Here is a 27,854-nt window from a genome sequence, read left to right on the forward strand (position 1 = left end):
TTGCACGTATGCCGCAACTTCCGTGACACAGGAAGTGAATTATCGTTTTTTTCTTCACCTCACGACGACATGTTTAAACAGAATCATTGATATATAGGCCTACCGTGTCTGCTGTGTATCATCCATGATTACGGCAACAGTGAGTGAAATCTATGTAGCAAATCTTCAATAATAAAAATAATGTTATTCATATTTTTGGCAATGCTCTGCATTGTAAGAGTAAGATCGTTTGAATAATATTGCACGATGTTCCATATATTAGTAAAAATTTGTTCACTCCCCTTGTTTTCAGTAGACGAGGGACAAATAAAATGGCTTACATTTTAGAGCTAATTAGAACCATTTTAACAAGGCCTTGGACTTTCCGTAGGACGTAGCTACCATTTCTTGCGTCAAAACATGTTAAAAATGACGCTGGGTTCAAGTGAAATATGCACCGATTGGTTAGTCTTAGCTCAAAAGCCAGACAAATCGTGTTGACTTCAATTAGCTTTCACTGAGTGGGCAGCAATGAAATAGACAGGCATTCGTCACATTGCTGTTTGACACAACTACCCAAAGTCCAAGCTCCTGTTATAATGGTTCTAATTGAAGAACAAAAATAGCACGGTTGTAAATATATTTTCAAACTTCGTAGCAATAATTAAAATATATGCGTAGGAATAGCTAGAATGTTCACAAAGAGCAAGAAATTGGACCTCCGCAAAGATAAAACCAGGTTAGAAACCAATGTTTTAATGGTTATGAAACTAACAATGTTGGCGTATTTTTACGAAAAACTACGTGGGCCGCAAATTTTATACTATTTAACATGTTCCATCGTTTTTTTTTCTCATCTGTCTTAATATCGTAAACTCCTAGATGTTGCATTCGAATTTAATGTAATCTAACAAGTATCTAAATTTGTCATTGTCTGTTAAGAGTTCAATATAATCTTTCTACTGTAAATATTTGATGATGTTATAATCGCACAAGCATTTTATCTATAAAAGGCAGGACACCAATTTGGAAAAGGTCAGCATACCATCCAATGCATTAATTAAACTCTCTCTCTCTCTCTCTCTCTCTCTCTCTCTCTCTCTCTCTCTCTCTCAGATCATTGTATTCCAATTAAGGTCCCATCTTAATAGAGTGTAATTATTGCGAACGTTTATTCATAATATGAATACTAGTACACGACACGACATATCTTTTAAATTAACGAATCACAGTTCATAATACTTTCATAAACGTATTCTTACATGAGAAATATTAAAGTATTTAAATAAATAGATTCTTTTCAACACGAAAGAAATGAAATTCTGCTCTGACAAACTTAATATTTCGACCGCCATTTTTATGACAAACTTATGGCCAGGTTCTGCAATTGCCTACCTACGGAAAACGGTTATGCAAACTGTAAATGATTAATATACTCTGGTATTATATTTTGATTATAACGTTTTCCTTTTCATTCTTCCTTTTTTTTTTCTTTGGTCAACAAATCAGTTTAAGTGTTGTACTTCATCACCTTTTTCTTGACAAGACCTGTATTAGATACTTTTAGCATCTGGGTCCTGATAAAAATTATAACGGCAGATTTCGACTAGGATCTGTTTGGACCTTCTTAAAGTTCCTCGTTTACAATGGCACTTCGACATTTTTCTACACTTTCTAAAGGTGGTTAATCTCACAGAGGTGGGATCAACTTATAGAAACATCTAAAGCCACAACACTGCTGAAAAAAAAACCACCAAGAAAACGCCACATGTATTTAAAAAATATTGACTCTTCGTTATTTTTTCTTAAGTTGGAGAGCATGTGGGTACAGTCGGAATTTTGCTATAAGTCATTAGAAGATCCTCAATCAATATCAATTGAAGGAATATTCTCCTGACCGGAAACTACCAGAGTTCATTTTGGGTGGCTGGATACCAGACAAAGCCATCCACTGACATAACGGATGTCACTTCCGGTCATTGATATTGATGGTCTGGTGGATACCGGTACTAATTTGAGGTCGTGGGTGCACCGGGGGTAGATTCAACAGTTTATAGTGTAACATTTGGAGTTTATTGTGGGACAATTTGACAGAATGATGTCTTAATCTAGGGTAATTAAGAAGTGGCAGTTCAGTGAAAGTAACAAAATGAGATTGTCTTTGCATTAAATTACATGTACGTACCACTCCACTAACGTAAGCAAGTACCACAGGCATGTGACGTAATATATTTTTCTCATAATAAGAATTGAATACCCTTTACCTAGTTCATCTAGGTAAAGGATATATATTTTTAATGAGAAAAATATATAACGTCAGGTACCTGTTGCAAATACATTTATTCAGTATGGTGGGTGGTGGTGTGGGGGGGGGGGGACCCGAACTCTGACAATGCTTTAGATACCTCACTACATCAAGACACAACGACACAAGATGGCGATCGTAATGTGCTATTAAATTGTTTGTATCAATCGATTTGATTGAATATCGTCATATACATGTACATTTACATCTACCAAATATGATTCTCTCTATTTTTTACGGAAACTTATAGTTAATTCATAGCTCTATAGAAACATCTACGCGCCTAATTTTTCGATTGGTTGAAACGTATCGCGACCTAAGAAAAAGCACGGACTGCGCGAAACAATCATGATGATGTCAAACTTAAATTCCCATAGAACACGATTTGGCTGTTTCTTTTAGCTAACGTACTGATGAACATACAGTACTTTAGTGATCTTAACTTACTTTTTACAATCAATTTATTAATTTTAAAAAGAAAGATATAAATATAAACAATGTGATGCTTTCTTTGACGATTCATGCGGGTTATGATTTTTTCCTGCAATGTCGCCGCTTTCATATCCCGCTTGAATTACCAAAGAAAGCATTTTATTGTTTAAATGGCTTAGTGGTTAAAATATCGGGCTTGTGAATCGCAGATCATGAGTTTTATTTTTGTTCATATTTACTAAATTAAACTTTTAAAACTTAGATTAACTTTTTGTCCAAAAGTGCATATTTTTCGACTATGGAATTACATACAAGTTAAACGTCTTTTGCATCTATCTATCATAATCTAGTAATTATCTGTCGATTTGAGAAACTATTTCATGTGCAGTGAGCTACCTTGATAGCTTTCCTTGATAGATTTTTAAATCAAATTATATTTTTGTCTAAAGGCAAAGAAAGAAATTTGCTGATTGACAATACTTTTTGTAGAATTATCTAGTTGTATAATTATGATGAATGTAGTACGCTTTTCACAAACGAAAGAAGAGATTAAGGTAGACCCATTATTTTAAAGGGGCATACTTTAGTAAGGCATTGATAATAAACAACACAAATTTGGTGTCATTTGTTGAGCAGCAAGGGAGTTACAGAGCTTACAATTCTTTGCTGTGTAAACAAAGCTTTTGTTTACATTTTGAATGTTAATGTGAGAATTCCAATTTAAGATCTAAAATGTATGTGTATAACGTTAGGAACTGTCTATTTATGCTTAAAATTAATAAGAACATAGACAAATCAGCTTAAAAAAGTTTTTTACTGGTATATTGAACATATGTAAACAAAAACAGGGCACGAGTCTTGTTTACATGACAAAGAATTGTGAGTCCTGTATCTTGCTTATGATTCAACGACTGACCCTCACATTCCATTTGATCATTAGAAATGAATTCCTTAAGCTTTGTAAATAATAAAATCAGAAAAGTAGAATTTGACCAAAACCCTGACCATGCCCCTTTCAACGTTTGTGGCAAACCAACCTTTTTTTTAATTTGAACAGCTAAAACAACTTATAAGCTTACTGCAGAGGCCGAACTATTTACACCTTTGCACGTTTGTTTTCATACAGTGAGTTCAGATTACAAGGTCCAAAAATTCAACAGCCAAATCTTAACACAATGAAACATGATATCTTAATTTTTTTTAATTATGCACCAAACTAAATTATTTTAGGTTATGATTTAAGAAAATCTTATGATAGTCGTTAAATGAAAAGTCTTATCGATTTTCTAAAGAAAATATACCAAAAAATATAGCATTTATTCTTCACACAACGTTAAAAAAAACTTTAAAATTCATATTTTTGGAAATTTGTCAAAAAATTATGCAGTTAACATGCTTTTTTATTTGACATTTATTAAGATTTATATATATATTTTGTTACCAAAAAATACATAGTTTATCAAAATTGACCAGTTAGTTTTTATTTGATAGTCTCTTGAACATGTATACCCATATTGTTAAAGAATATTGTTAGATAAAGTTTTACAAGTTATTTTTTTGCAAACATTGGAAAAAATTGAAATATACCAAACAGACATAATCTAACAGTCGCTAACAAGGATATACTCATTCAAACTGTATCACAAATATTAAGATTTGACCCTAGCTGGCACAACCGTAGAAACAAGTGCAGTAGTACCCCCTTTCCGGCATGTAATTTTCCATCAAGTCTTTTGACGTATTTATGGTTTTCCTTTTGAAAAATATGAGTAATATATTTGTACTGAAGCCTTCAAATCATACTTGTACAATGCAATTCATTGATGGTAAGGTTGATTTGAATTTTGATATAGTGATATGTACTGGTAGTTGTTTTATTTTGGATTAACTCAGTACATGCTGCATGTCAGTTTATATATTTCCCAGGAGCTTAAATTCGAGGTTGAAGCAAACAAGCAGCAATCTACACGTGCACCTGCAAAGTTCAAATGCCGGGGAACGATTGCTTTTTTCGCGTTTTCATGCACTGGACCCCGCCAGCATTCCATAACTTCAAAAGGTGGTTTTCAAACCTCCTTTATTTACAACCCCAAGCTATTTGATGCATCTTGGCATAAATCATCAGAGAAAATATTTCCGGTCTTGAAGCAATAGCAAAAAAAGCACGGAATAATTGGGCTAAAAGGATCATCGTCGAATTATCATAACGGATCATGAATATGTGAAATTATCTGTAGTTCTGATATTTTTTGCTTCAAGGTTCAATTCAACCTGAGTGCAAGTTCAAGGTTTTCTAAATCGACCAATGTTCATAACAGTGTATTTACAGCGGGTTATACGAGGGAGCAAGGAAACACATGTACAGCTGTAGCATGCAACAAAAGGTGTATCTTTTGAATTCTGTGGCTCACGGATCATTATTTTTATGTACGGTTCAAATCTTGATTTTCCAAACGTTTTTAATTACATTTTGTACGATCAAATTTTGTCACCTTTCATTTTAATAGACTTTAATTCATAAAAAGCAACACACCCTTTCATCAACGGCAGTTTTCATGTTTATTTGATTTGATTGTATAATTACACAATAAAATTTACTTTCATGTTAAATACTGAAATCTGATAGGTTTAGATGCAGTTTATAATCCGTTCTATTATCCTCAGCGTTAGCAACACACTTAGCAACGGGTATCACAAAGAATTGTTACATGCGCGTAAATTATGCGCGTACGGTTCGCCGTAGAATTCACGTCATTTCTATATAAAAGCAATATAAAAATTCTGTAAAATTAAGACATTCAGTATAATAAAATAAATAGTGCCTGTTTGGGAGGATAACAGTTGAAATTGACACCCTGAGGAAACCATTGTCAACCGACGTGAAGCGGAGGTTGACAATGGTTTCCTCGGGGTGTCAAATTCAACTGTTACCCTCCCAAACAGGCACTATTTATATAATGTTCAAATCAAATTCAGAAATGTTCACGTTCAATGTGTTACCATGGTCACTAGAAATTAATTTCTGTCTTAATTTTTTCAAATTCTAAATCTATTAATACCTTATTATGGAACTTTTTGCCCAATTTAATGACTGTGCAATAAGTTATGGATAGATGCCGAAAACAATTCTGTATGAAAAAAGATCAGCGAGTTTTGAGGCCCATTAGGGCCGAGAACTGTCTGATAAATTGTTCATGCAGAAGTGTTTGAGGCATATATCGTACTTAAAAACACTGCCAATGAATTATATTGTTGATTTACCAGAGACAGTCCGATTTTGAAGGATATCAACACTGTAACCACTGGTTACAGTCTGATATTAAGAAGCTCACTTATATCGCACTGGCACAGGTAAAATTTTAGACTGCTGGAACAAAGGAATGACATCCCAGCAGTGTTTTAAGAAAGTATAAGCTTCTCTTTGGTAACACGGTAGATACGTTTTGGATATTTGATGTATTTTTAATGGATCTTGATAAAATTTATCATATAATGTTTTGAAATTGATCGATGAGAATTACATATACACATATAAAAAAAAAAATCGGTGAGTAAACGTGTCGTCCTATGTTGAACTCTGGCTTTTAAGTAGGTAGAATCAATATATTCAAAGCAGAATGTTAATATAAACAATGCACCCCCTCCCTCCTTGAATAATTATACAGCTTCCTCTCCACAACCAATCAAATGTGGCACAGGCCATATTAGGTAAAGGGCTCTCACGTTTATTCAGGGGATACTAGTAATTGTAATGAAAATAACCTGTGTTACCGATATTTAAAAATGTAATTTATACATGTTCATGTACAGGTACCAGACGACTTTTGGTTGACTGCGACTCAAACTCGGTTTGATGTACGTTGTAGGGACCAAGAAAAAGGTTAAGACCAAAAGGAGGTGACTAATGATTCTCATTTATTAATACATGTAAAAAGAAAATCTTTGAAATGGATTCTTTGATCAAGATCTCGATGGGTCAAAGAGGGGCCCAAATCTGGTAAAGGGGTGTAAACTTTACACAAATATTTTTGAAGACGAGTTCTAAGGCTAATTTTTTTTTAAATTGACAGGGAAGCAATCTTGTTTGACAATATTTAAAAGCATCATCAAAGTTGGAGTTGAAATTCAATATTAAATTTATCCTATATAAGATAGATACTATCTATGCAGAAAAATATATTGAAGTTTAATGCAGGGGCCCTGGTTTAAGAAAGGAGCAAAAGATGATTCCAAGTTTTCACATAGAAAATGTAGAGATCATAATAACTTCTGAAATTAATATGCAAGTAATTTTGCTATAATTACATGTCATTTCTCTGAAGTTGACCTCAAAATCTAGGGGCCGATTTTCTAGCTTGTAGAGACATACGGCACTCGGTCAATTTTAATTCAAACATTTATAATAATAATAACAAAAACATATAAAATTTAAAACGTATATACCCGCCTTTCATTCTCAATTTAATCTGTTTGATCCAACAAACAAAATTATTTTTACAAGAAAAACTATAACATGCTCAATCTAATGTTTCACATTAAAGGATATGATATAAAACTGAATATCAGTTTTTTTAATTTTGGTGAACAAAAAATGTAGTAAACATGAAATCATATCAGTTTTCAGAGTTCGTTTTATTCGCTTTGAAATTTGCTTTAAAGTGGTTTCTGCACAACCGCATTCCAGGTCGTTTAGAACACCATTTTATTTTGATGCCGATAAAATTAAGAAAGTGTTTCTTTCGTCGTTTATTCTTTCGTCTTTTCTTCTTTTTCTTCGATTTCCGTTTTTTCTTTCTCCTCTTACCTGTATTAATCAATATTGATAAAAAAGATCACATATATTTGAAATTTTGTTATAATGTAAAGTTGATTTTAATGTATAATTATCCAGGAAACAGGAGTAAAACATCCTAAGAATAGTAGATCTGCGGGGGAAAATATATTCATATTGTTATTCAACTTGATTCTTTGCATAGGAATGATACATTTTTATTTTATTACATTTTTTAATACAAAGCAGAAGTGCAAATTTTAGTTTTATGTTTGCAATCAAATAGTTTAGCATGCAGACATGCAGATTCAAACTCTTGAGTTCCTATAATTCATCGTACAACTATTTAAAATTTAAAGAGAATGGGCGAATAAGATGACGCAAATGCCTAAAGATATGTTTGCCAAAAAACCAGTTTTAAACTACTTAAAAATATGATAAAAGTTTGTATAGTAAAATTTTAGAAATCAAAATCGTTTCCTTTAATTTACTTTTACAAAACTATGAGCAAGGACCAAATCCTCAAAATAATCGTCATTGAAGTTCTAAAATGACTTTTTGCGTCCGTCCTTCTATAAGCATTTATCCCTTCATATTCGTGCATTTTCATTTTTAAACTAAGATACATCCACCAAATTGGCCGTCGGCAGTACACTAATGCCAATTCATCAATGAATCAATCAAACAACCAATTAATAAATCAGTCAATTTCACTAATTAAGCATTAATTTTGTGAGCTTTACTTTATTTAGAGAAATAGGTGGCATCATAATGTTAACCAAACATCAAAATCGGGTCCATATGAATCCTAATCGGAGTTATTTATATCAATTTGTCAGACTGGGTGTTTTAGAATATTAAGACATATGATATTGGGTATGTCAAAATTAAAGATTAGTGGTTGTATCGAATTTTGCAATAAAATAAAAAAAAAACTCGCTTTTGAATTATATAAACAGCAGACATAAAATTCTGAAATCATCACCAAATTTTCTAGGTCAGTCTTGACAGCTTCTAGTTTCCTCATGATAAATCTGACATAGTTATCTACCGTATCAGATAGGTGGTGCAACCTTAACGTCATCTCTGCAGCAGTCTCATGTAATGCTTTAACCAAACATTGTAACAAATTTGTGATCAATCAATTTAAAAAGAAGTAAAAAACATTAACAAGATCGTTTGCCAAATTGATAAAGAAAAAAATAAAAACAAGCGTCCCCCCTCCTGGAAACCCCTATATATAATTCCATGGCTACATAGAATTCCAACACCTTGATGCTTTACAAATCTTTGATCAAATTGAACTACAAAATTTTTTAAAAAGGATATTCATAATGTAATTCACGGAGTCCGGTAAAAAAATTTATTGCTAAGTAATTGAGGAAAACACCAACCTCACCCCTTCCTAGAAGTTGCTCCCATGCAATGTGTAATACATGGACTTACCCGCGATTGTAAAAAGTCAGGAACAAGAAGTCCTTGACCTTGTTGATCAGCCATTCAAACATACCTGTTAGATACATAAGCCTGTATTAAGCATGCATGTCTACTGTGACTAAAGATAAATAGCCAATGGTGTCCCATCTACATTTGCTCTCCGTATAAACAAAGGGTATACAAGTAACTTCGCAAAATGTTAGATTCTAGATATTTATATTTGCACATACTGGTATGACAAAAGCCACTAATGGAGTTTTTATCCTGAGTATATTGTAGGTATTTGTTATTGTCCTTTAATTAGATACACCATAATCCATTTTGATAATTTTCTTAAACAATTATTGTTTATAAATGGTATAAATTCTATTGTTATGGCAATACCAGTAAACCTGATGACATTTGACCTGAATATTATTAGGGGTCATCTGCTCATCAGGGCTATTTTATATGTAAAGTTAGGGAACAATAAAGTTTACTGAAAATTATGAATCTTCATGTTACTTTAAATGAAGCACAGTAATAAAGCTTATGTGAGACTAGCTGTGCATTCCAAACAACGGTCTAGCTAATGCAAACAAGATGTTAGCAAGGCATTTGAAATGAGTGGGTTACTGTAAGTCACAAACTGGTCACCTTTGACCTTTGAACCTAGAAATCAATAAGGGTCATCTACCAATCTGTGTATAAAGATTGATTGATGACAGAAAAAACAAACAATGTGGATATGTCAAGATATTGGTTCGGCAGCTTAAGGTCACCTAACCAACCAACATCTGCAAACAATACTAGTAACTGCCTTACTCTAATAAAGAGGAATATGTGAAAAGATGGCTGTAATAAACAAAAAGTGGACTTTTTTTTATTTTATTGTAGTTGCTCAACAAAAAACTAAATCATATTATGTAATATTGATTGAGAAAACATTAAACTTTTTTGGAGGCATACTTAGAAACCCATGGCCAGTCTTGCATATCTGTAAGCTCATGGCCATGGATTTCTGAGGAAGTTAGGGGCACAAATAAAATAATTTAAAGAATACATTGTGAATATTATCAAAGTAAAAAAAAAGTTTTACACTTAGAGGTAATACTGATACAAAGGTATATTTTTGTATATAAAACATGAAAGTAAAATATACAATAAAATTTGTTCCAATATGGCACCATGGTTCATAGCACTTTAAAAAGTATATACAAAAGATTGAATAGTAATTCATCCAATACATAAAAAAATGTTTTACAATAAAAGGTGCTATTCAAAGATTTCTTGTCATTCTAGTTCAAATAACATATTGTTTTATAATTGTATTATGCAAGTACATGTACATGTAAATACCAGGACCTGGTTTCTTTTTTAATATATATGTCTACATGTTTCTATAAAGTATACAAATGTTTTATCAAAATTAAACCAAACAGTGTTCATTTAACACTGAAATGACTTGTGAGTAATCATTTTTTAACCTTTTCTAACCCTTTTATTTATGGGTATATTTACAGTGGTTAGTAAAATCATCCTCTGTTACAGAGCCAACATGCCATACTATCTGTACCAATCTAAACTTTAAACTGATTGGTTAATTTCTTTTTGAATTACTAACCCACACCAAAGTAAAGAAAAAAATACTTACATGTAATAATACCAGTAATTGTAATCTTTATATTTATCAAAATGAGAAGAATAAAAAAAAAGAATTTAAGGGAAAAAATAAAGTAAAATCTTTATTCACATGCAACCCCATCCTACTCCCTACAATAAAACATTAAAAAATATGACATTTTATTTAGGAATTCAAAATTTGTATAACTGGCATATCTATCTGGCTTGTTTTGTTAAGGAAGAAATCATAAATCTAGCAAATTAATAAAACAATTTCTTGTCATCCTGAAAAGTTCTTTTGAATACAATAAGCACAATCAAATGCAAGGTGTAAATATCTTTGCGTATCAACAGCGTTTACACTTGTAAAATGTCTTCAAAAATACTAGGTACTATACACAGTCAACAGGCATTCCAGTTAGTCACCATCTCAAAATCTCAAAATGAAAGTCTTGTAGACTCTCTCTCTCTCTCTCTCTCTCTCTCTCTCTCTCTCTCTCTCTCTCATGTACATAAACAAATCCTGCAAACATAAATTATCTTGAAAGTCAAATCTATTTATGCAATATTATGTTAAAATGAATTTTAAAGAAATTAACCAATTAATGCAGGTAACCTAGTTGAATAGACTAGCTATTTTCAAAATAATTTTGGTAAATTTTGAACTGTCACTTGCCATACAGTAGATGATGGTTTAAGAATTAAGACTTAATCTAACAAATATATGATTGCATAGAAAGTTTATATGGATATAAAAAAAAAACAACATCATTAATCGTACGAAATCAAATAGACACCTTTGATTTCTAGTTAATTTTCATATATTAAATATAATTTTAGTTTAACACTAAACATTCTGAGATGATTATCTTTAAAAGGTGGGTGTGATAAATATCTAGAACATGTACCAGTAAATAACTACTGTACTAGAAAATCATTACTTCAAGTAATTGCTCAAAAAGTAGACTTAATCTAAAACTTCAGGACGGAGTTTCCATGGTACAGAGTATTCAACAAATTCAACTTATCAATGGTGGCAAATATTTGGATTTCTTTTTCAACCTATACAAGACAAAGTACAAACAAATAGACCTATAAAATACTGATCTAATACTATCATCGCTACTAAAAAATCTCTTCCTACAACCTAGCCTCCTAATACATATACTATAAAAACTAAATAAAACCCAAAAATTGTTATCGTAGTAACATGAATAAACATTAGTAGACTAAATGGTTCATCAAAAGCCTAGCCAGTAAGCCATCACAAGAGCTACAGCAGTGCCCCACACATGCCGTAACATACCGACTTTCCCCGCCGCTGGCTTGGCGGTGGTTGGGGCTGCCGCCGAAATACTGGAGAACTTGGTGGTAGGGTAGATTATAGTGGTAGGCCAGGTGTCAGGGGGAGGCGTCGTTGTAGGTAGTGTTGGGAGGGGACCTGTCCGTTTCGCCAAGTCACACTGAGCCGGGTTTCCTCTCCTGTTCAATTATATAATTAATGAATGAAAATTCATTGTTCTTGAAAGAAAATACCTGCATTGTTGTTTGTGTACTTTGCATTTAATTTGTTTTTTATACTGTAAATTCCTTATTTTACGCAAGTACTTAATTCCGCGAGTCCGCTGTTTTGTATCAAATCACGAGAATATAAAATCGCGATCACCAACTTTTTGTAATAAATTTCCGATAGCTTAAAACTGTCTAAAAATAAAAGCGACACTTTAAACTCCGCGAGGGTTGCTTCTCGCGATTTTACGTGAAAATCATTCCTCGCGTTTAATTAGGAATCTACAGTAGTCTCAAAACAAATATCCTCTACCCCCTAATTTGTATTCAATAAACTGGTGTATGAATTGAAAGAAACATAAATTTTATTCAACTGAGTATACAATTAAACTTCTTTTTCTTAGCTGCTTAAGTATGCAGCTAAACACTATATATTGCTACTTTTACAGAGTAGCAGATCTGCAAAATTATTACCCTCCAAATATCATTCATAAATTCTTCTTTGCACTGTAGCTATAATACATGTATAGAAATTTTTCTCCTTTCTACTAGCAAAATACCCAGTACACCTGCACATGTCAGATTCAGTTTTCTGACTACAGATGAATAATCAAACCAATATACCACTATTGTTCGGTAACCTTTAAATGGATTTAGTGTTTTAGTGTTACGGAAACATTTGCTCATGGACCATGAGTCATGGTCAAAGTTTTTCCTCTGGCTGTGAGAAACTGTAAGCTTCCAGAGGCAAATGAAATGGCCACTATTGTTATTTATGACAGGATAGATCAGAGAAACAATATACAGGTATAATAAAACCTGCATTAACTTCATAGGGAATCAGAATCTTAATTCATTTTGGTAATATAACAAATGAGCCAATAAAAATCTATATATAAACACCACTATAAAACCAATGTGTGTGACCATCTGTAATATACGGTTGTGGGTGAGAAAATAAAATAGCAATATTACACCGCATACAAGACTGCACTTAATAACGTAATAACACCAACAGACGTTCAATAACTAAATCAATATTTACAAAATGTGAAACCCGACTACCAATCAAAACCAACCTTTTATTGTCACATCTACATATCAAAAAGGTCATGAACCTCACTGAAGGAAAGATCAAGAAATAATGGCTCCTGGAATAATTTGCTTTATATCTTTATTCTTAACAAAACATGTGGTAGAGATATTCATGGCATTGTCTCAGACAATCGATGTGTGTTATGAAAATAATATTTATGTTGATTTATTGCACATATCAATAACATGATCTGCATTTCTATTGCCCAGGTGTTGCAGGTCCATCTGATGATCGAATGCGATCAATCTGTCTAGATACTGCAATCAACACAAGCTAATGTCAAACAGAAGGAAATGATCGACATGAAAACTAGCTGGCATGCCTTCATTTCTGGGTATATTTGTTGCAGAATCTACATGATAACAATTGAGATGCATATAGATTTTTTATATCTCTATTTTTTCTTTCTTATACATATATCTCTACCAATTTCTTCACAACTTTCCAGATATCTCCTTTTGATGTCAGAATGATCACACACAGATGTACAGGAGAAAGCCAAAATGGTTTATATGCAGGTGAAGTTGAGGACAAGATTTAATGACCTTGCTGAATGGCAAAGCAATGGCCTTGACATGATCATTTCTTCAATAGATATTGACCAAAGGCAAGGTGCATGTCTGGTAGAGGGAATACATTTAAAAGCTTTCAAACCGTTTAAATTCCATTTCAAAAGGTTTATATCTTGAAAAGATTGACTGTCTTAAAAAAATATTGTCAATATCATTGAATGATGCAATTATGCATCAAATTATTCAAGAAGGCACTAAAAGGTTTCACAGCAAGTCCTGATAACTGATGAATTTCATATTAACATTTTTGATTTTTCTCTTTATATTTACATTATTCAGTTTCTTTGCCTGTGATAACACTATGTATTAATATTGTACTATATATTCCAATAAAATCAAATGAAGTATATTTGGGGCGCAATTGGGATTTCATATATTCAAATATTTAATCGTACAGTTGCTGAAAATTAGCAAGAAATCATTCTTTAAATATTATGAGGTGATAATTTAGGTCGGGGTGTGATCAAATCCATACCATAAATCCCTTCGGGCCTTATTGGATTTGATCATGCCCCCACCTGAATTATCACCTCATAAAACTCAAAGAATGATTTCTTATTCCTTAAATAGAAGGCTGATAATAAAATGTACCTATATTTTAGTTTAGAAAATCTCATGCCTATTTTTTTATTAATAAACTGAACATCACGCTGTTTTCACTGCAATTTCTAAATCAAACAATTTTTGAGACGATTTACACTGTACTTAAAGCACATAAAAATCAATATTATACATGTATAATGATAAAACCCCTCATTAGCCAATTTCTATGCTCAATGTAGAAATAGTGTCTATTATTTAATTAGAAAATAAAAGTACAGCTCTGTATATGTTTTTAAAAGAGTTGAATTTGTAATATTCCCACTATGTAGGGAAATAAAATTGTGCTAAATTTATGAGTCAATCAGCAGTCACAATTTTTACTAGTAATCAAAATCATTCTACAGGGGGTGGTTAGGATGTTTCAAAACCCATTTCTGAGGCAAGTGAATGGACAACATTTGTAGAATTCATTGATATAAATGTTTTTTCTTGATATGTTTGGAAATTAGGGATATTGGGCCAAAACTAGCACATGATTTTTTTGCGCAATAAATTGCAATTTTTTGTTACATATAAATGGCTGTATCCTTTTAGCTCAGTGGGAAAAAATTGGGTTGAATTTTTTTTTATCTACCCCAATTTTAACTAATTTTTAAATACCCTCATTTAAAAATCAAATCTTTATAAATCATAGTACAGAGGATACCTATCACTTTAAACATGATTTTAGTCACAATTGCTCATTCTCTGTTTATCTATGATGTCACATAAATGACACAATTCCCGTAAAGTTGCAAACAAATGAAAATATTGTCATTTTTCCTTTATATTTTGCATTCGGATGTATAGAACGCAGGTCTGCTCAAGTACGAATTTAACATGTTTTTATTCATATGATTATACACATCATACTAAAAAATGGTACTTGAGCAAGCCTGTGCTCGATGTTTCCCAGTCAGAAAACCATCGGAAAACACCCGTATTTTGCTACAAAACATGCCAAATAAAATTATCCTCATGACGCCATTTCTACATTATGATGTCACTGTGGTGAAAACCGTTTGCACACTTATTTTCAATTTGATTTTAAGTATCTTCCACCTTATAATTAAAACTCTTTATAAATCTTTAATTTTGGGGGCAAAAAATGCATAATACTGCACATAGTCCTTTCTAAGATAATGTTAGAAACTCTGAATATGCCCAATACTGGTAGATATATATAAAATGTACCTAAATGTGTCTACATCTGTGCCAAAAAACTAAATTGGGTACAAAATACATGTATCTCTTTAGTACATATCTGTGCCTATAATCAAATTTTTCAAAAATTAAAATTATGTAGGCATATTTGATACATATACTAGGTCTGTAGCTCCTGGTCTGAAAAAATTTGGATGGACAACCTGGGAGCTACAGTGCCACCCATTGAAAAAATTGTATATTTATTGCGCACAAAAACGTGCGCTAGTTTTGGACTGATTTAACACGCAAATTCTAAATTACACTGTAAAGCTTGCAGAAGAATCCACAGTATAGCAGATTTATATACATGAGACATGTATGAATAAAAAATTAATGTTTCTGCACATAATGAATTGCAATCATTTAAAAACAAAAGCAGGTTTGCAGTTAGGGTTGCCAACAAAGACAAATATTGGTAATCAATTTATCATTGTAAGCTGAAGCAAGCCAAGCAATGGGTAAAAAGCAATGAGCAGAGCATGAAATATATAGAACACAAGAAATATGTTTATAAATTTTAATTAAAACATTGGTTTAGTATGCCTAAATCTCTTAGACATGAATACCTCGCTGGGTCCACAATTCTGTAGACTTTTCCACTGGAATCACCTGAGCTGGCTCGTGCAGTTGAAAGCATGTATATTTCCCCTGTTAAAGAGCAAGAAACAACGCATCAGCTGTACACTTCTAAATGAGATCAAATTACAGGCATCAAGATCAAAACAACGCAGTGGTATGGCTAAATGATACGCTTCATTACAAAGGAAGAGTAGCGTTTTTTTAATTCCTTATAACACATGTGCCCTCTATCTGTTTCACCGATTTTCCCGTAAAAAATGAATTATTTAATATGTCAATATGGAAAAACATATGGTTATTTACGGCAAGTTATGCAAGCAATATTGTTATTCAGAGCTGTACAGGAGCTGCAGATTTTAAAAATCTTAATTTCATTTTTTAAAGATTTTTTTTCTTCATTTTTTTCAGTGAACTAATATATAGATTAGGTAGTATAGATACAATACATTGGCTGATGATTTTTTACATACCTCCCTCATCCTCACCGAAGGACAGAATATGGGGCTCGTAGGAATTAATAAGAGGTGGAGTACACATCTCTGGACCACACATATTTAATTCCTTGTTGTCCCATGAATTGCTCTGACGATCATAAAGCAGGCGAAACAGTCGTCTAAAAATTAAATTATCATTATAAAGATAAGAAATTGTCTGAAAGATGAATTATCTTAACCCTAGAGATTAGAATATATCAATACACAGAAATTTCAATTCTTTTGATGAAATATTGTAAAAAGACTTTTATCAATGACATTTTTAATTACATGGATTTTTGTCAGTAGTTTTTGTTTTCTCATCTTTAATGTCAATTGGTTGATTTTTGAATTTATTTAATCAAAATATCTTTACCCATTCATGAAGTCTCCATAGATGTAAAATCCATTAAGGTTCGGGCTGAGGCAGCCCCTATAGAAATGGCCCCCTGTGACTGACTTTCCCTCCCTGTGTGGGTAGTAGTGTATGGGAGGAATTTCTGGACCTAAAGTCAGATTAGAGCAATATAAGTACTGGTGTGTATATCAAGAATGTGGAATAAAAATACCCCTGTATAGTCTTCTTACACAGTTTTACTAAACATGCAAATCAGCTATTGATTGACTGAAAAGAAAAGCGAAGAAAACTAGAACTTTTGTTGTTTTCAACAAAAAGTAAGGGCTTTTCGACAGCCCCATTATCCCTTTTTTAATTAAATGTCAAAACAAAAATCATCTCTAATATATTCTCCAATTTTTTTAACGCCTTGGTATAACCAGTTGCTTAGATAGGAACTTATGAGGATTGCAATGTGAAAAGAAAGATATCTCCAGAACTTTACAAGTACTGGGCCTACACTTTTACTTTTCAGAAGAAAACTTTCAAAAAAATCATTTTTAAGTAAGTATTCATTCCTCTAACAAAAAACTTGGTATATCTACAGTATTTATGCTCTACATTCTTAGAGCAAAGCGAGATAACTCTTTCAACAAGAGGCCCATGGGCCACATCGCTCACCTGAGGAACAATGGGTATGATAAAATCAGCTTAATGAAGTCATAATACAAACAATCTGGACAATGTACAATAATACATGTAGATCCTGTAAAAATAAAATCCATTTTCCCCCCTGGATATTCTTATGTTTATAATCATTAGTCCCTTTTCTAACAGGATGATTTTATAGTCATATCACATGTTGAGTATTGAAGTCCTCAAAAAGATCCTTTACAATTGTTTATATATGGGATATTAAGCTACATCAAACTCTGAACCTTCTTGTGAGGCCGAAGAATTGTCCTGGAGCCAAAGTCTTAACAATTATAAAGAATCATCTGGCTGATTAGTTTCTGAGAAGAAGATTTTAAAAGATTTACTCTATATATTCCTTTGTAAAACTTTAACACCCCCCCCCCCCCCAATGTGGCCTCACCCTACCCCAAGGGATCATGTTTTCACAACTTTGAATCTACACTACCTGAGGATACTTCAACACAAGTTTCAGCTTTCCTGGCTGTTTAGTTTCTGAGAAGAAGATTTTTAAAGATTTACTCTATATATTCCTATGTACAACTTCGACCCCCCCATTGTGCCTCACCCTACCCCCAGGGATCATGAATTTCACAACTTTGAATCTACACTGCCTGAGGATGCTTCCACACGAGTTTCAGCTTTCCTGGCTGATTAGTTTCTGAGAAGAAGATTTTCAAAGATTTACTCTATATATTCCTATGTAAAACTTCGACCCCCCATTGTGCCCCACCCTACCCCTGGGGGTCATGAGTTTCACAACTTTGAATCTACACTGCCTGAGGATGCTTCCACACAAGTTTCAGCTTTCCTGGCTGATTAGTTTCTGAGAAGAAGAATTTTAAAGATTTACTCTATATATTCCTATGTAAAACTTCGACCCTCCATTGTGCCCCACCCTACCCCCAGGGATAATGATTTTCACAACTTTGAATCTGCACTACCTGAGGATGCTTCCACATAAGTTTCAGCTTTCCTGGCTGTTTAGTTTCTGAGAAGAAGATTTTCAGAGATTTACTCTATATATTCCTATGTAAAACTTCGACCCCCCATTGTGGCCCCACCCTACCCTTGGGGGTCATGATTTTCACAACTTTGAATCTACACTACCTCAGGATGCTTCCACACAAGTTTCAGCTTTCCTGGCTGATTAGTTTCTGAGAAGAAGATTTTTAAAGATTTACTCTATATATTCCTATGTAAAACTTCGACCCCCCATTGTGGCCCCACCCTACATCCAGGGGTCATGAATTTCACAACTTTGAATCTACACTACCTGAGGATGCTTCCACACAAGTTTCAGCGCTCCTGGCTGATTATTTTCTGAGAAGAAGATTTTTAAATATTTACTCTATATATTCCTATGTAAAACTTCGACCCCCCATTGTGCCCCGCCCTACCCCTGGGGGTCATGAGTTTCACAACTACCTGAGGATGCTTCCACACAAGTTTCAGCTTTACTGGCTTTCTGGTTCTTGAGAAGAAGATTTTTGAAAATTTCTCGAAATTTTTCATTAATTTCTAATTATCTCCCCTTGAAAACGAGTGTGGCCCTTAATTTTCACAACTTTGAAACCCCTTTGCCTAAGGATGATTTGTGCCAAGTTTGGTTGAAATTGGCCCAGTAGTTCTTGAGAAGATGTTGAAAATGTGAAAAGTTTACGGACAGACGGACAGACAGACAGACAGACGGACAGACAGACAGACGGACGGACGACAGACAAAATGTGATCAGAATAGCTCACTTGAGCTTTCAGCTCAGGTGAGCTAAAAAAGAATTTTGAAATTTAAACAAGTTGTGATCTTTTTTTTTGTTTTTCATCCCCCCCCCTCTCTCAAGTTTGAGCCTTAATATCTCAAAAACGGCAAGATATATGAAAATGTCCACACTTATGATTTTGTGCACCTATAGAAAAGATACATCTAATTCTTAAATTTGAAGGCTGACAATTTTTCATAGGCTCATAAAGCCGGAAGTACTCAATATTTTTTTACGAAACTTGGAATATACGTTAAATATTTCTATCTCAACAATATTTAGGTGTCTTAAAAAATTCCTAAGGTTTTTTGAATTTGTTTTGTTTTTCATCCCCCTAGAAAAGATACATCTAATTCTTAATTCTTAAATTTGAAGGCTGTTACTCAAAAAATAATAAAAATTTTGTGCTTCAATGAATTTTTAGCATTTCCCTTGTCAAAATCGGAAGTGCCAGAACCGGAAGTCCAAAACCTTACATACGCGTGTCATTTAGAAGTGCTATAAGACTGTTGCATAATTGTGTCAATATTCCTTCCCGTTTTCAAAAAATCGCTGACGGAAATTCTGTCGAGAAAAAGAATAATAAGAAACATCAGAATAACAATACGTCTTTTCAACTGAAAGTCGAAAAGCCCTAATAAATACAAACTGCAAATAATTCAAATTTTTCTAAGTCCAACGGGCATAACTCTGTCAAAAATTGCTTGATCATACCCAAAATCAAACTTGACCTAGATATTCTTATGATAATCTGTAAGTCAAATTTCATTTCAGTATAAGCAACCTCTGCAAACCGTGAAGAAAACGAATGGAAACTGAAACCAACCAACAGACAGCAGCAAAGCAATATGCCCTCCCTTCTTCAAAGGGGGGGGGGGGGGGGGGGGGGGGGGAATAAAAATATTAGCTTTTATTAACTACAATAAAAAATTACAACATCAAAGCATTACAAAGGTACCTTCCTTTTAAATTCAATATCATCTTTGAAAAAATAGTTTTCAAGTCATATTTGAACCAAAAAAATAAAAAATCGAGGATTAAAAACCATGGCTGACGATCGAGAAAGATTGAGCTCACCAACATGTCCACATATCTCTGTGTCATAACAAGCGGGGCCTTCCTTTGCATTCCAGCCATAGTTCCCGCCCTTTACAATCAAATCCAGTTCCTCATATGCAGACTGCCCCACATCTCCACAAACTATTCTTCCTTTACCATCACCTATAAAAGCAATAGGTATATGATAAACGGTTTTTCTTAAATTCTTAATACATGCATTAATTATTGCTTTAAAGCACAGCACTATAATTATAAAAAAAACATTTTTCCAATTTTAGGGCAGATTATTTGGAAAATAACTGTGCACAAATGAAAACACATAACTCAATACATTAACATATATCACTTTCAAAGTTAAAAGGTCATAATTCTGTCAAAGGTAAGTCATGCAAATTTTAAAATCAAATCTTAAAACTAGCATTAATATATAATTTCAACAAAATTTTTTTGGGCAAAATTTTAATACATTAAAATTTAACCTAAATCATTTTTGGTTTATATTACAGCTACCATACATGCATGTGTGTTACAGTATTAGTATGTTCTTTAATAATATAAATGTACATGGATAAAACAACCATTAAGGTGGCTCTATACACCACTTTTTGATGACGCAGTACGCAAAAAAGTAAATCTGGAAACATGCATTTCCGGTACTGGCTGATTTAAACTGAGGTGAATTGTATGGGAACCGCTATTTTGAAAAATTTGTTAAATGGATAGATTTAATTTGATAATTGGAAAATTCATTACTTACAAGTAATGTGGTATGTGACACCTTCACGTTTTGTGGTATTATTTATCGAAATAAACAATAAAATCAAGTATAAATTTTTTAAGAGTTTCTTTAGCATCATCGATATGTTACACCGTAGCGCAGTGGGTCAGTGGGTTCACTACAAACCAGTAGATCATGAGTTCGATTCCCGTTGAGAACAATAAATTTTTTAACTTTCCAAAAATTTCTAAAACGTATTTTTTGGTTGAATACCGTGAAAGAAAATTCTAAACAGGTGAAAATATTTCAATTATAATATACTTTAATGCACATTAATATCGACACCTAACGGGGATGAGAGGGTTGCTTTGAATTTCTCTCAGGTTGGGATACATAAATCCTATTAGCCTAGTCAATGTTCCCCTTTATTTATTTGACTTAGTTTTGCATTAAGGCAAATATATTCACTTATACAGGGCAAAGTCTATAATGAAATATGTATGTATTTATCATTCCAACATTATATTTAGGAAATTTTCTTCAACTCAGAAAGGAAAAGTCCCCAAGGTGTTTGGGCCTTGGGACTTAGGAACGATAACCCTTACATGAGGAACTTTCATACCAAATAAAATTTAAAATATTTTTTGTGTTTATTTGCAATGGTTTTCATTCAATTTTTTATGTCACATTTATTAAAATACATTTTCTAATAACATCAAGCAACTTTTTCAGATGATTTGTCAACAGAGTAAGAAAATATGAAAAATTATGTTTTGGGGAAATACTAAAAAAAATTGCAATAATAACGTTTTTGAATGTTAAGAAGTGTTATATTTTTTTTATGTGTCCGAAGGAAATATCCATCATATGACAAAATAATTTCTCTCAATTTGTTGATAGCTGTCTTTTTAAAAAATATTTTACAAAATCACGAAAATACATAAAAAAATTCTTTAAAAATACCTATAGTATCCCTATCGTCATTTTAATATTTGATAAGTATATGTTTTGTGGTCTTCTATTGAAAATTGGAATAAACTGTGGGTGTATAGAGCCACCTTAAGCTTTCACTTGCAAATTTTCCATCAAGTGTTAAAAGGGGAACAACTTTTGTTTATTCATGGTACATGTATCAAATTCCCATTTGTTATTGAAAAAAAATTGATTTAATATTAAGAATAATGTTTTGTACTTTAAAAATTGTATTTTGACCTTTTCAACAAATATACAGTCAACTCCAAAATGTAATCTAACATCTTTGAAACAATAATACCCCACCCTTTATTCATTTTATACCTGCTTAAGAACATCTTCATGACATGATAATTAACACACCTGTTACTGGGTCACCTCTGTCTTTTCCACATCTCCACATATTTCTGATTCCATATGCATAAATTTCTGGACGGAAAAATGAGTCGTTAATGAATGGATTATCTGGAGGAATTTTGTAAGTATACGGATAATCCACCTCTATATCCACGTCAATCCGCAAAACCTTTCCTAGGAGGGAAGTTCTATAAAAGACCAAAAGCATTGAATGAAGTTACATGCCTGAGAATCATGAGGAAATGCATAAACGCCAGCGAGTTGTCAGCCATAATGTTTTGTTGTTGGATATATGTTTTCATATCAGATATAACATGCAATTAAGTAATTCATTATGGATCTACTTGATGTGTTCTAACATTAAGGTACATGTTCATGACATATCAAACTTTGTGGAAAGTTACAAAGATATTTCCAACAAACACGAAAATCTAAAATCTTCAAAATCTTCAAAACTTGCAATCATAAAAACATTTGTCTGAGAATGACCAAATGCCCCCCTCTCCTCTCTCTCTCTTTCTCTCTCTCTCTCTCTCTCTCTCTCTGTATTATTGTATTTGGTAATTGTCAGATTTTTTTATAAATAGAACAGTACTAGTCTCCATTTTCCATTACTAATGATGTAGTCTTTCCACTATACCAGCTAGCACATGAACACTTTATCTGACAAAATATTTAATTCTGTAGTTTATGAAACAGAAATGTTAATCAATGAATACATGTTCTTTGTCATTAAAAAATCATATTTTGTACAGCCGTGCTAGCATTTTCTATAGAGAGCTCTCAATAATGATTAACGTAGATTCATTGAAATTAATTGGGGTGAATTTTCCACATCCCCCTTTTTCCTTACACTAGTGAGGTGACAGTGTAAGGAAAGGGGATGGTTTTAATCAGACTGAATTTTCTTGGATTGTTATTTTGTGTACAAGTATTTTCTTGTATGTAAGATGAACACTTTTTTTCCTAATTCACCAGAGATGTTATTCATGGGTGATGAGTACCAATGAAATCCGTTAAAATTATTAATAGATCACCTCAAATATTACAGGAGTGTACACTTGCCAAGCAATTATGCATATCATTTTCCCTTTCATTGATTTTGATTACACCAATCGACAGTTTGACCAATGATCTGTTCAATATTCAAGCCCTAACACACCTGCATATCATTTCTTACCAATACAGGCCTCGCTAAGTATCTCCTGTTATGTACTATACCTCTGTCATCAATCAAAATTAATTAGTCATGTGTCAACTCCATTGCTTTGGGATAACTACAAGTCACCAACCAGATGTAGCAAGTGTGACATATTATATCATAAAGAATAAACAAGGAAAAAAATTGGTATCTTTCTCGACTTTGTATATACATAGAGAGGCAATATTTCTAACCTCAAGACTCTGCCAATATAATGATCTTGATTGTTAATTTCAGAGCTGCGTTCAAGATCGTAGCAAATAGCCAAGCAGCTAGGTCGTAGATATCTAGGTCTATTGAACGGACTGCTAGGTTAGCCGCTAGGTCTCAGATTTGAAGTTGGAAATATTCAACTAAAGACTAATTACATCGACATAATTTGATTTCAAGCGGAAATATACATGTTTAAATTCATTACAACTTAAAAGATGAACAATATATCACTAAGTAAATAGATTTCATATTTGTTACAAAGTGGTTACTAAGGTGGCCATCTTGTATTTGATGCTTAGCATAAAATATTTAGGCTATGAATACCTATGTAGCGGCTAGGTTAGCTTATCATTCAAATACGTAGCCCTACGTAGCAGCTACGATCTTGAATGCAGCCTTGGTATTATGTAAGCTACTGATTTTCTTCATTGTCTTCAACATTGCACATGTACTAAAAGATTGCCACACACATTTTAATGTCTTGATATAAATTTTACTTCTGGTGAAATCTTGAGATAAAAAAAAATTTGACAGTCCAGATTACATAATTTGAAGAGAAAAGAGAGGAATTGTTCACATAATCTCAAACATTGATTGAATACTGTGGTATCTTTGTTAGTGGTGGTTTGGTGTTCACTGAATTATGCATGAAATCAATATATATTTTCACTAAATGAAATATCATCTATAATAATAGAGCCAAATATGTTCACAGAAATTTAATTTTGAATTACATGTATTTTTTTATTGTTCTTGTATCATTACTGCTTAGCTACCAAATTAAGGTGCTTCAAAGAGAAAATGTGTTTGTGTATATCAATATGCTGTTAACCAACTTTTTTCACATGCAAGAAATATTTGCAAGGTTTGCGAGAGCCTCTTTATTGTGAATATTTCTCCCCATGAATCAGTCTTTGCTGTATGGATGCAATGACATTTCAATTGCGAATGAATGAGGCTTGATCGCAAAAATTATATATTTGTTAAATCATGTTATAAAGTTGTCACAAATTAAAGTTGGCCGGTATACAGTACTTAGGCAATGATCAATAAAAGATAAACATTTTTTTTGACATGTACAGGACCTACTTTGATGAAGCATGTGCATTATTTTGTTGACTGGTATATGTATGTGTATATATACATGTATCTGTATATACATTGTATATAGATATCATATTACATGTACATGTATTTGCAAATGATGAATGTATACATATTTATGTACATGATTTGTATATATACATGTACTTACGTATTTTGGGCATATCTATTGGGGTCACCTCTGCTTCCGCCATCACCAAGAAAGATGTAGAGATAGCCATCGTCCCCAAACAGAATCTATCAACAAAAGTTTAATACCCAAAATTAATACAGTACTTATTAAACATTTGAATTAAATGTACGGTAATCATCATTTTTTATGCATTTGATTTTAAATCAATATTCATAGATTTATTTCATATTTATCAACATACTAGCTGTAGGCCTGTTAACCAAACAAGATTAACAAACACATTGTAAATGCTTAATATATGCCACCTTTCTATAGTTGTATACTGAATATCTAACATGTTTAAAAGAGCTTAAAACGGTTTTCATGAACTTATACATTTTACAAAACTCCAAGCCACAAAGATTCTGGACAACTAAATTTTGATTTCTCTCATAAAGTAAGACATTTATTCATCCATAACTTACCAAACTAATACATAAATACATATAAATGTACATAAATATTTATATGTAAAATACATAGAAATATAAATAATATGGCATTGGCAATTTGGAAATGTTTTGAATTGATCTTTTCTTAAGACTAGTGATAAGGTAAATCTTATCAATTTTAATGAAATATTGACTAAAGAAAACTTTATTCATAACTTTATCCTAAGGGATTACCTGTATCAACTAACAAAGGAGCAATTTTCTGTAGATTTTGATCAAGAGCATTGAAAATGACAGGGAACAAATTCTTGAACCTTTCGTTTGAAATTAAAGAGATTTTCTTAATGAGAATTCTTTCAAGAAAGTAAATTAGATAATTCAGTGTAAGCGTATAATTTAATAACATGTTTTTTATGCATCACCTGGAAAAGGTTTAAGGGGAAATGTTGCCATTCCCCTTCATTTGGGATACACTGTATACTGAAAGAGACTGCATCTTACAAGTATGTTCCGGTAATAGATATGCATGACCGAAAACAGGTCGCTCACTCACAGTTGAATTGCAAGAGTCTAAAATTCTGTGGGAAAGATCAACTGCATGCAAATCTAGCATCAAGGTCAGACATCCAAATCTCTATTGAAAAGAGCGGCTTGGTATTTAATGACCAAATTACAATGTTATATTCATACAGTTTATATCATCATGTAATTCAGTACAAGTAACATAAATTTGTACTCTGAGATGGTTAAAAATAAAGTGTTTTAATTTACATTTTCTACTCTAATATCCCACACACTTATTTTAGCAATAATTAAATACGAATACATAAACAAACAGCTTTTTTTATGGTGCCCAAAATGGTTTCAGATTTTCTGATTAAATATTTTAAATGAACACATGGTTTCTGAAAATTAACACATGGAGAAAATTAACTTTATCAAGATCTGAAAGTTACTTAGATCTAGGGTCAAGTGAAGTTTAAAGAAAACTTGTTCACATATGTGTTGAAATAATAGGCCTTAATTAAAGTTAGCCCTAATTTAAAGCAACACCAATTAACAGGAAATGTCCTCTTAATTAGGTGTGTAGGTGTACAAACCTCTCCTCCATTGTGGTTCCAATATGGTTGCTCCACTTCTAGAACTACTCTCTCACTTTCTACATCGGCCATGTTGGGATCAAATTGGGACACCAAAAACTCACTAATGCGAATTTTGTGGTTGTTGTTCAGCCCATCGTGTTGTTCAAGAGAGGTTGAATAATAAACGTAAAATCTGCCATTATGACGATAATTAGGATGAAAAGCTAGTCCTAGCAACCCCCTTTCATCCCCAACATTGTGTGAGTTGACAGTTTGGGAGGTGATATCAAGGAATGGACGACTCTCGCTTGAACCATTTAAGAAGTACACAAAAATTAACCCCGAAACTTCTCCAACAAACAACCTATTGCTACCATCTCCTGAGTGACGGGCAAAGACGGGATTGTATAAAAAATCAGCGAAAGGTTCCATGCATAAACAGCCCTCTGAGGTATATTGCTTGATGGAAATTCTGTTGTTTAAGATCGGGTTGGTTTTCAAATCAGGGTAGCAATAATCATCATCATTAAGTCTTATGTAATTACAAAAGGCAGAGGTTCCATAACTGATTTGTTGCTGAATGTTTGGATCCGGTGTGAAGTGCCTCACAATCTGCCTACAACTTCTGTAGAAATCCCTGCAGTAACTATTGCACAGTCCTGGGAAAGGTCGAGACATGAGCGTTCCCTCAGCATCATATATGTGGGCTGCATAAGGCGAACACCTCTGACATACAAGTTCTTTCACATACCTTTCGCATGCCTGTACATCAGCATCTGATAATTGTCGCATGATCCTGTTATATTCATCTCGTACATCCAAGTCATCTCGGTTTGTGCAACATCCGAAATTCGAATATTCTGTACAAAACTGCAAGTCTCCCTCCGGATTAAAGGGAGGTCTAAAATCTAAACACTGAGGATGCGCTTCCAAAGCAGTCACAAAAAGTAAATAAATGGCTACAGACTTCGCCAACGTCCTGTAAAACCACATGGTTAAACTTGCTAGTGTTGTCAAGCTAGCATAACGTACATTTCTGCGTCACTCTATAGATCTACTGTGTCGGTGTGTGTTTCATCGTTGAGTGCTCGCGCTAACTGTCAGAATTAAACAGGAAACAGGTGCGTGGCAATAAGCTAGAACGGAGTAGAGGAGACATGCCATTTCCGAATTTTTTTTTGAAAAAGTCAAAAGTGACCTTGAGTTTCCAATGTAACATCCATCCGCCCTTCGTCCATCTATCTGTCTAATA

General features: G+C 32.9%; 1 protein-coding gene and 1 long non-coding RNA gene across 4 annotated transcripts; one reads left to right on the plus strand and one right to left on the minus strand.

Annotated features, from left to right (window-relative positions):
- LOC105335658 (uncharacterized) lies at positions 1–14,646 on the plus strand. Its single transcript, XR_901321.4, has 3 exons — positions 1–139; positions 13,341–13,465; positions 13,580–14,646. It is a non-coding gene; the product is annotated as an uncharacterized lncRNA (long non-coding RNA).
- LOC105335659 (HHIP-like protein 2) lies at positions 7,139–27,802 on the minus strand. Of its 3 annotated transcripts, none has more exons than XM_011439651.4 (10): positions 26,621–27,802; positions 25,108–25,193; positions 22,445–22,626; positions 20,410–20,553; positions 16,920–17,049; positions 16,541–16,683; positions 16,058–16,139; positions 11,833–12,008; positions 8,934–8,997; positions 7,330–7,520 (listed from the first exon to the last, which is right to left on the minus strand). In XM_011439651.4, exons 1-10 carry the CDS (start codon positions 27,593–27,595, stop codon positions 7,517–7,519), a joined length of 1,986 nt encoding a protein of 661 aa, XP_011437953.3. In that variant the 5' UTR covers positions 27,596–27,802; the 3' UTR covers positions 7,330–7,516. The 3 variants fall into 3 exon arrangements, with proteins under 3 accessions (XP_011437952.3, XP_011437953.3, XP_019925916.3); XM_020070357.3 differs by lacking the exon at positions 8,934–8,997 and adding an exon at positions 10,558–10,582 and having other exon boundaries at positions 26,621–27,801; XM_011439650.4 differs by lacking the exon at positions 8,934–8,997 and having other exon boundaries at positions 7,139–7,520.
- Between the last annotated feature and the right edge of the window lie 52 nt (positions 27,803–27,854).

The sequence above is a fragment of the Magallana gigas genome, chromosome 6 (genome assembly GCF_963853765.1).
Source record: "Magallana gigas chromosome 6, xbMagGiga1.1, whole genome shotgun sequence".
Classification (NCBI taxonomy): Eukaryota; Metazoa; Mollusca; class Bivalvia; order Ostreida; family Ostreidae; genus Magallana; species Magallana gigas.

What these genes read in the sequence shown, in the direction of transcription:
- LOC105335659 (XM_011439650.4), bottom strand. Translation starts at nt 27,595, where the DNA reads ATGTGGTTTTACAGGACGTTGGCGAAGTCTGTAGCCATTTATTTACTT. An exon ending in TATGGAGACTTCATGAATGG is followed by an intron (nt 16,684 to 16,919) that starts GTAAAGATATTT and finishes TTTAATTTTTAG; the next exon opens with ACGACTGTTTCGCCTGCTTT. An exon ending in CTTCGGTGAGGATGAGGGAG is followed by an intron (nt 16,140 to 16,540) that starts GTATGTAAAAAA and finishes GCTCTTTAACAG; the next exon opens with GGGAAATATACATGCTTTCA.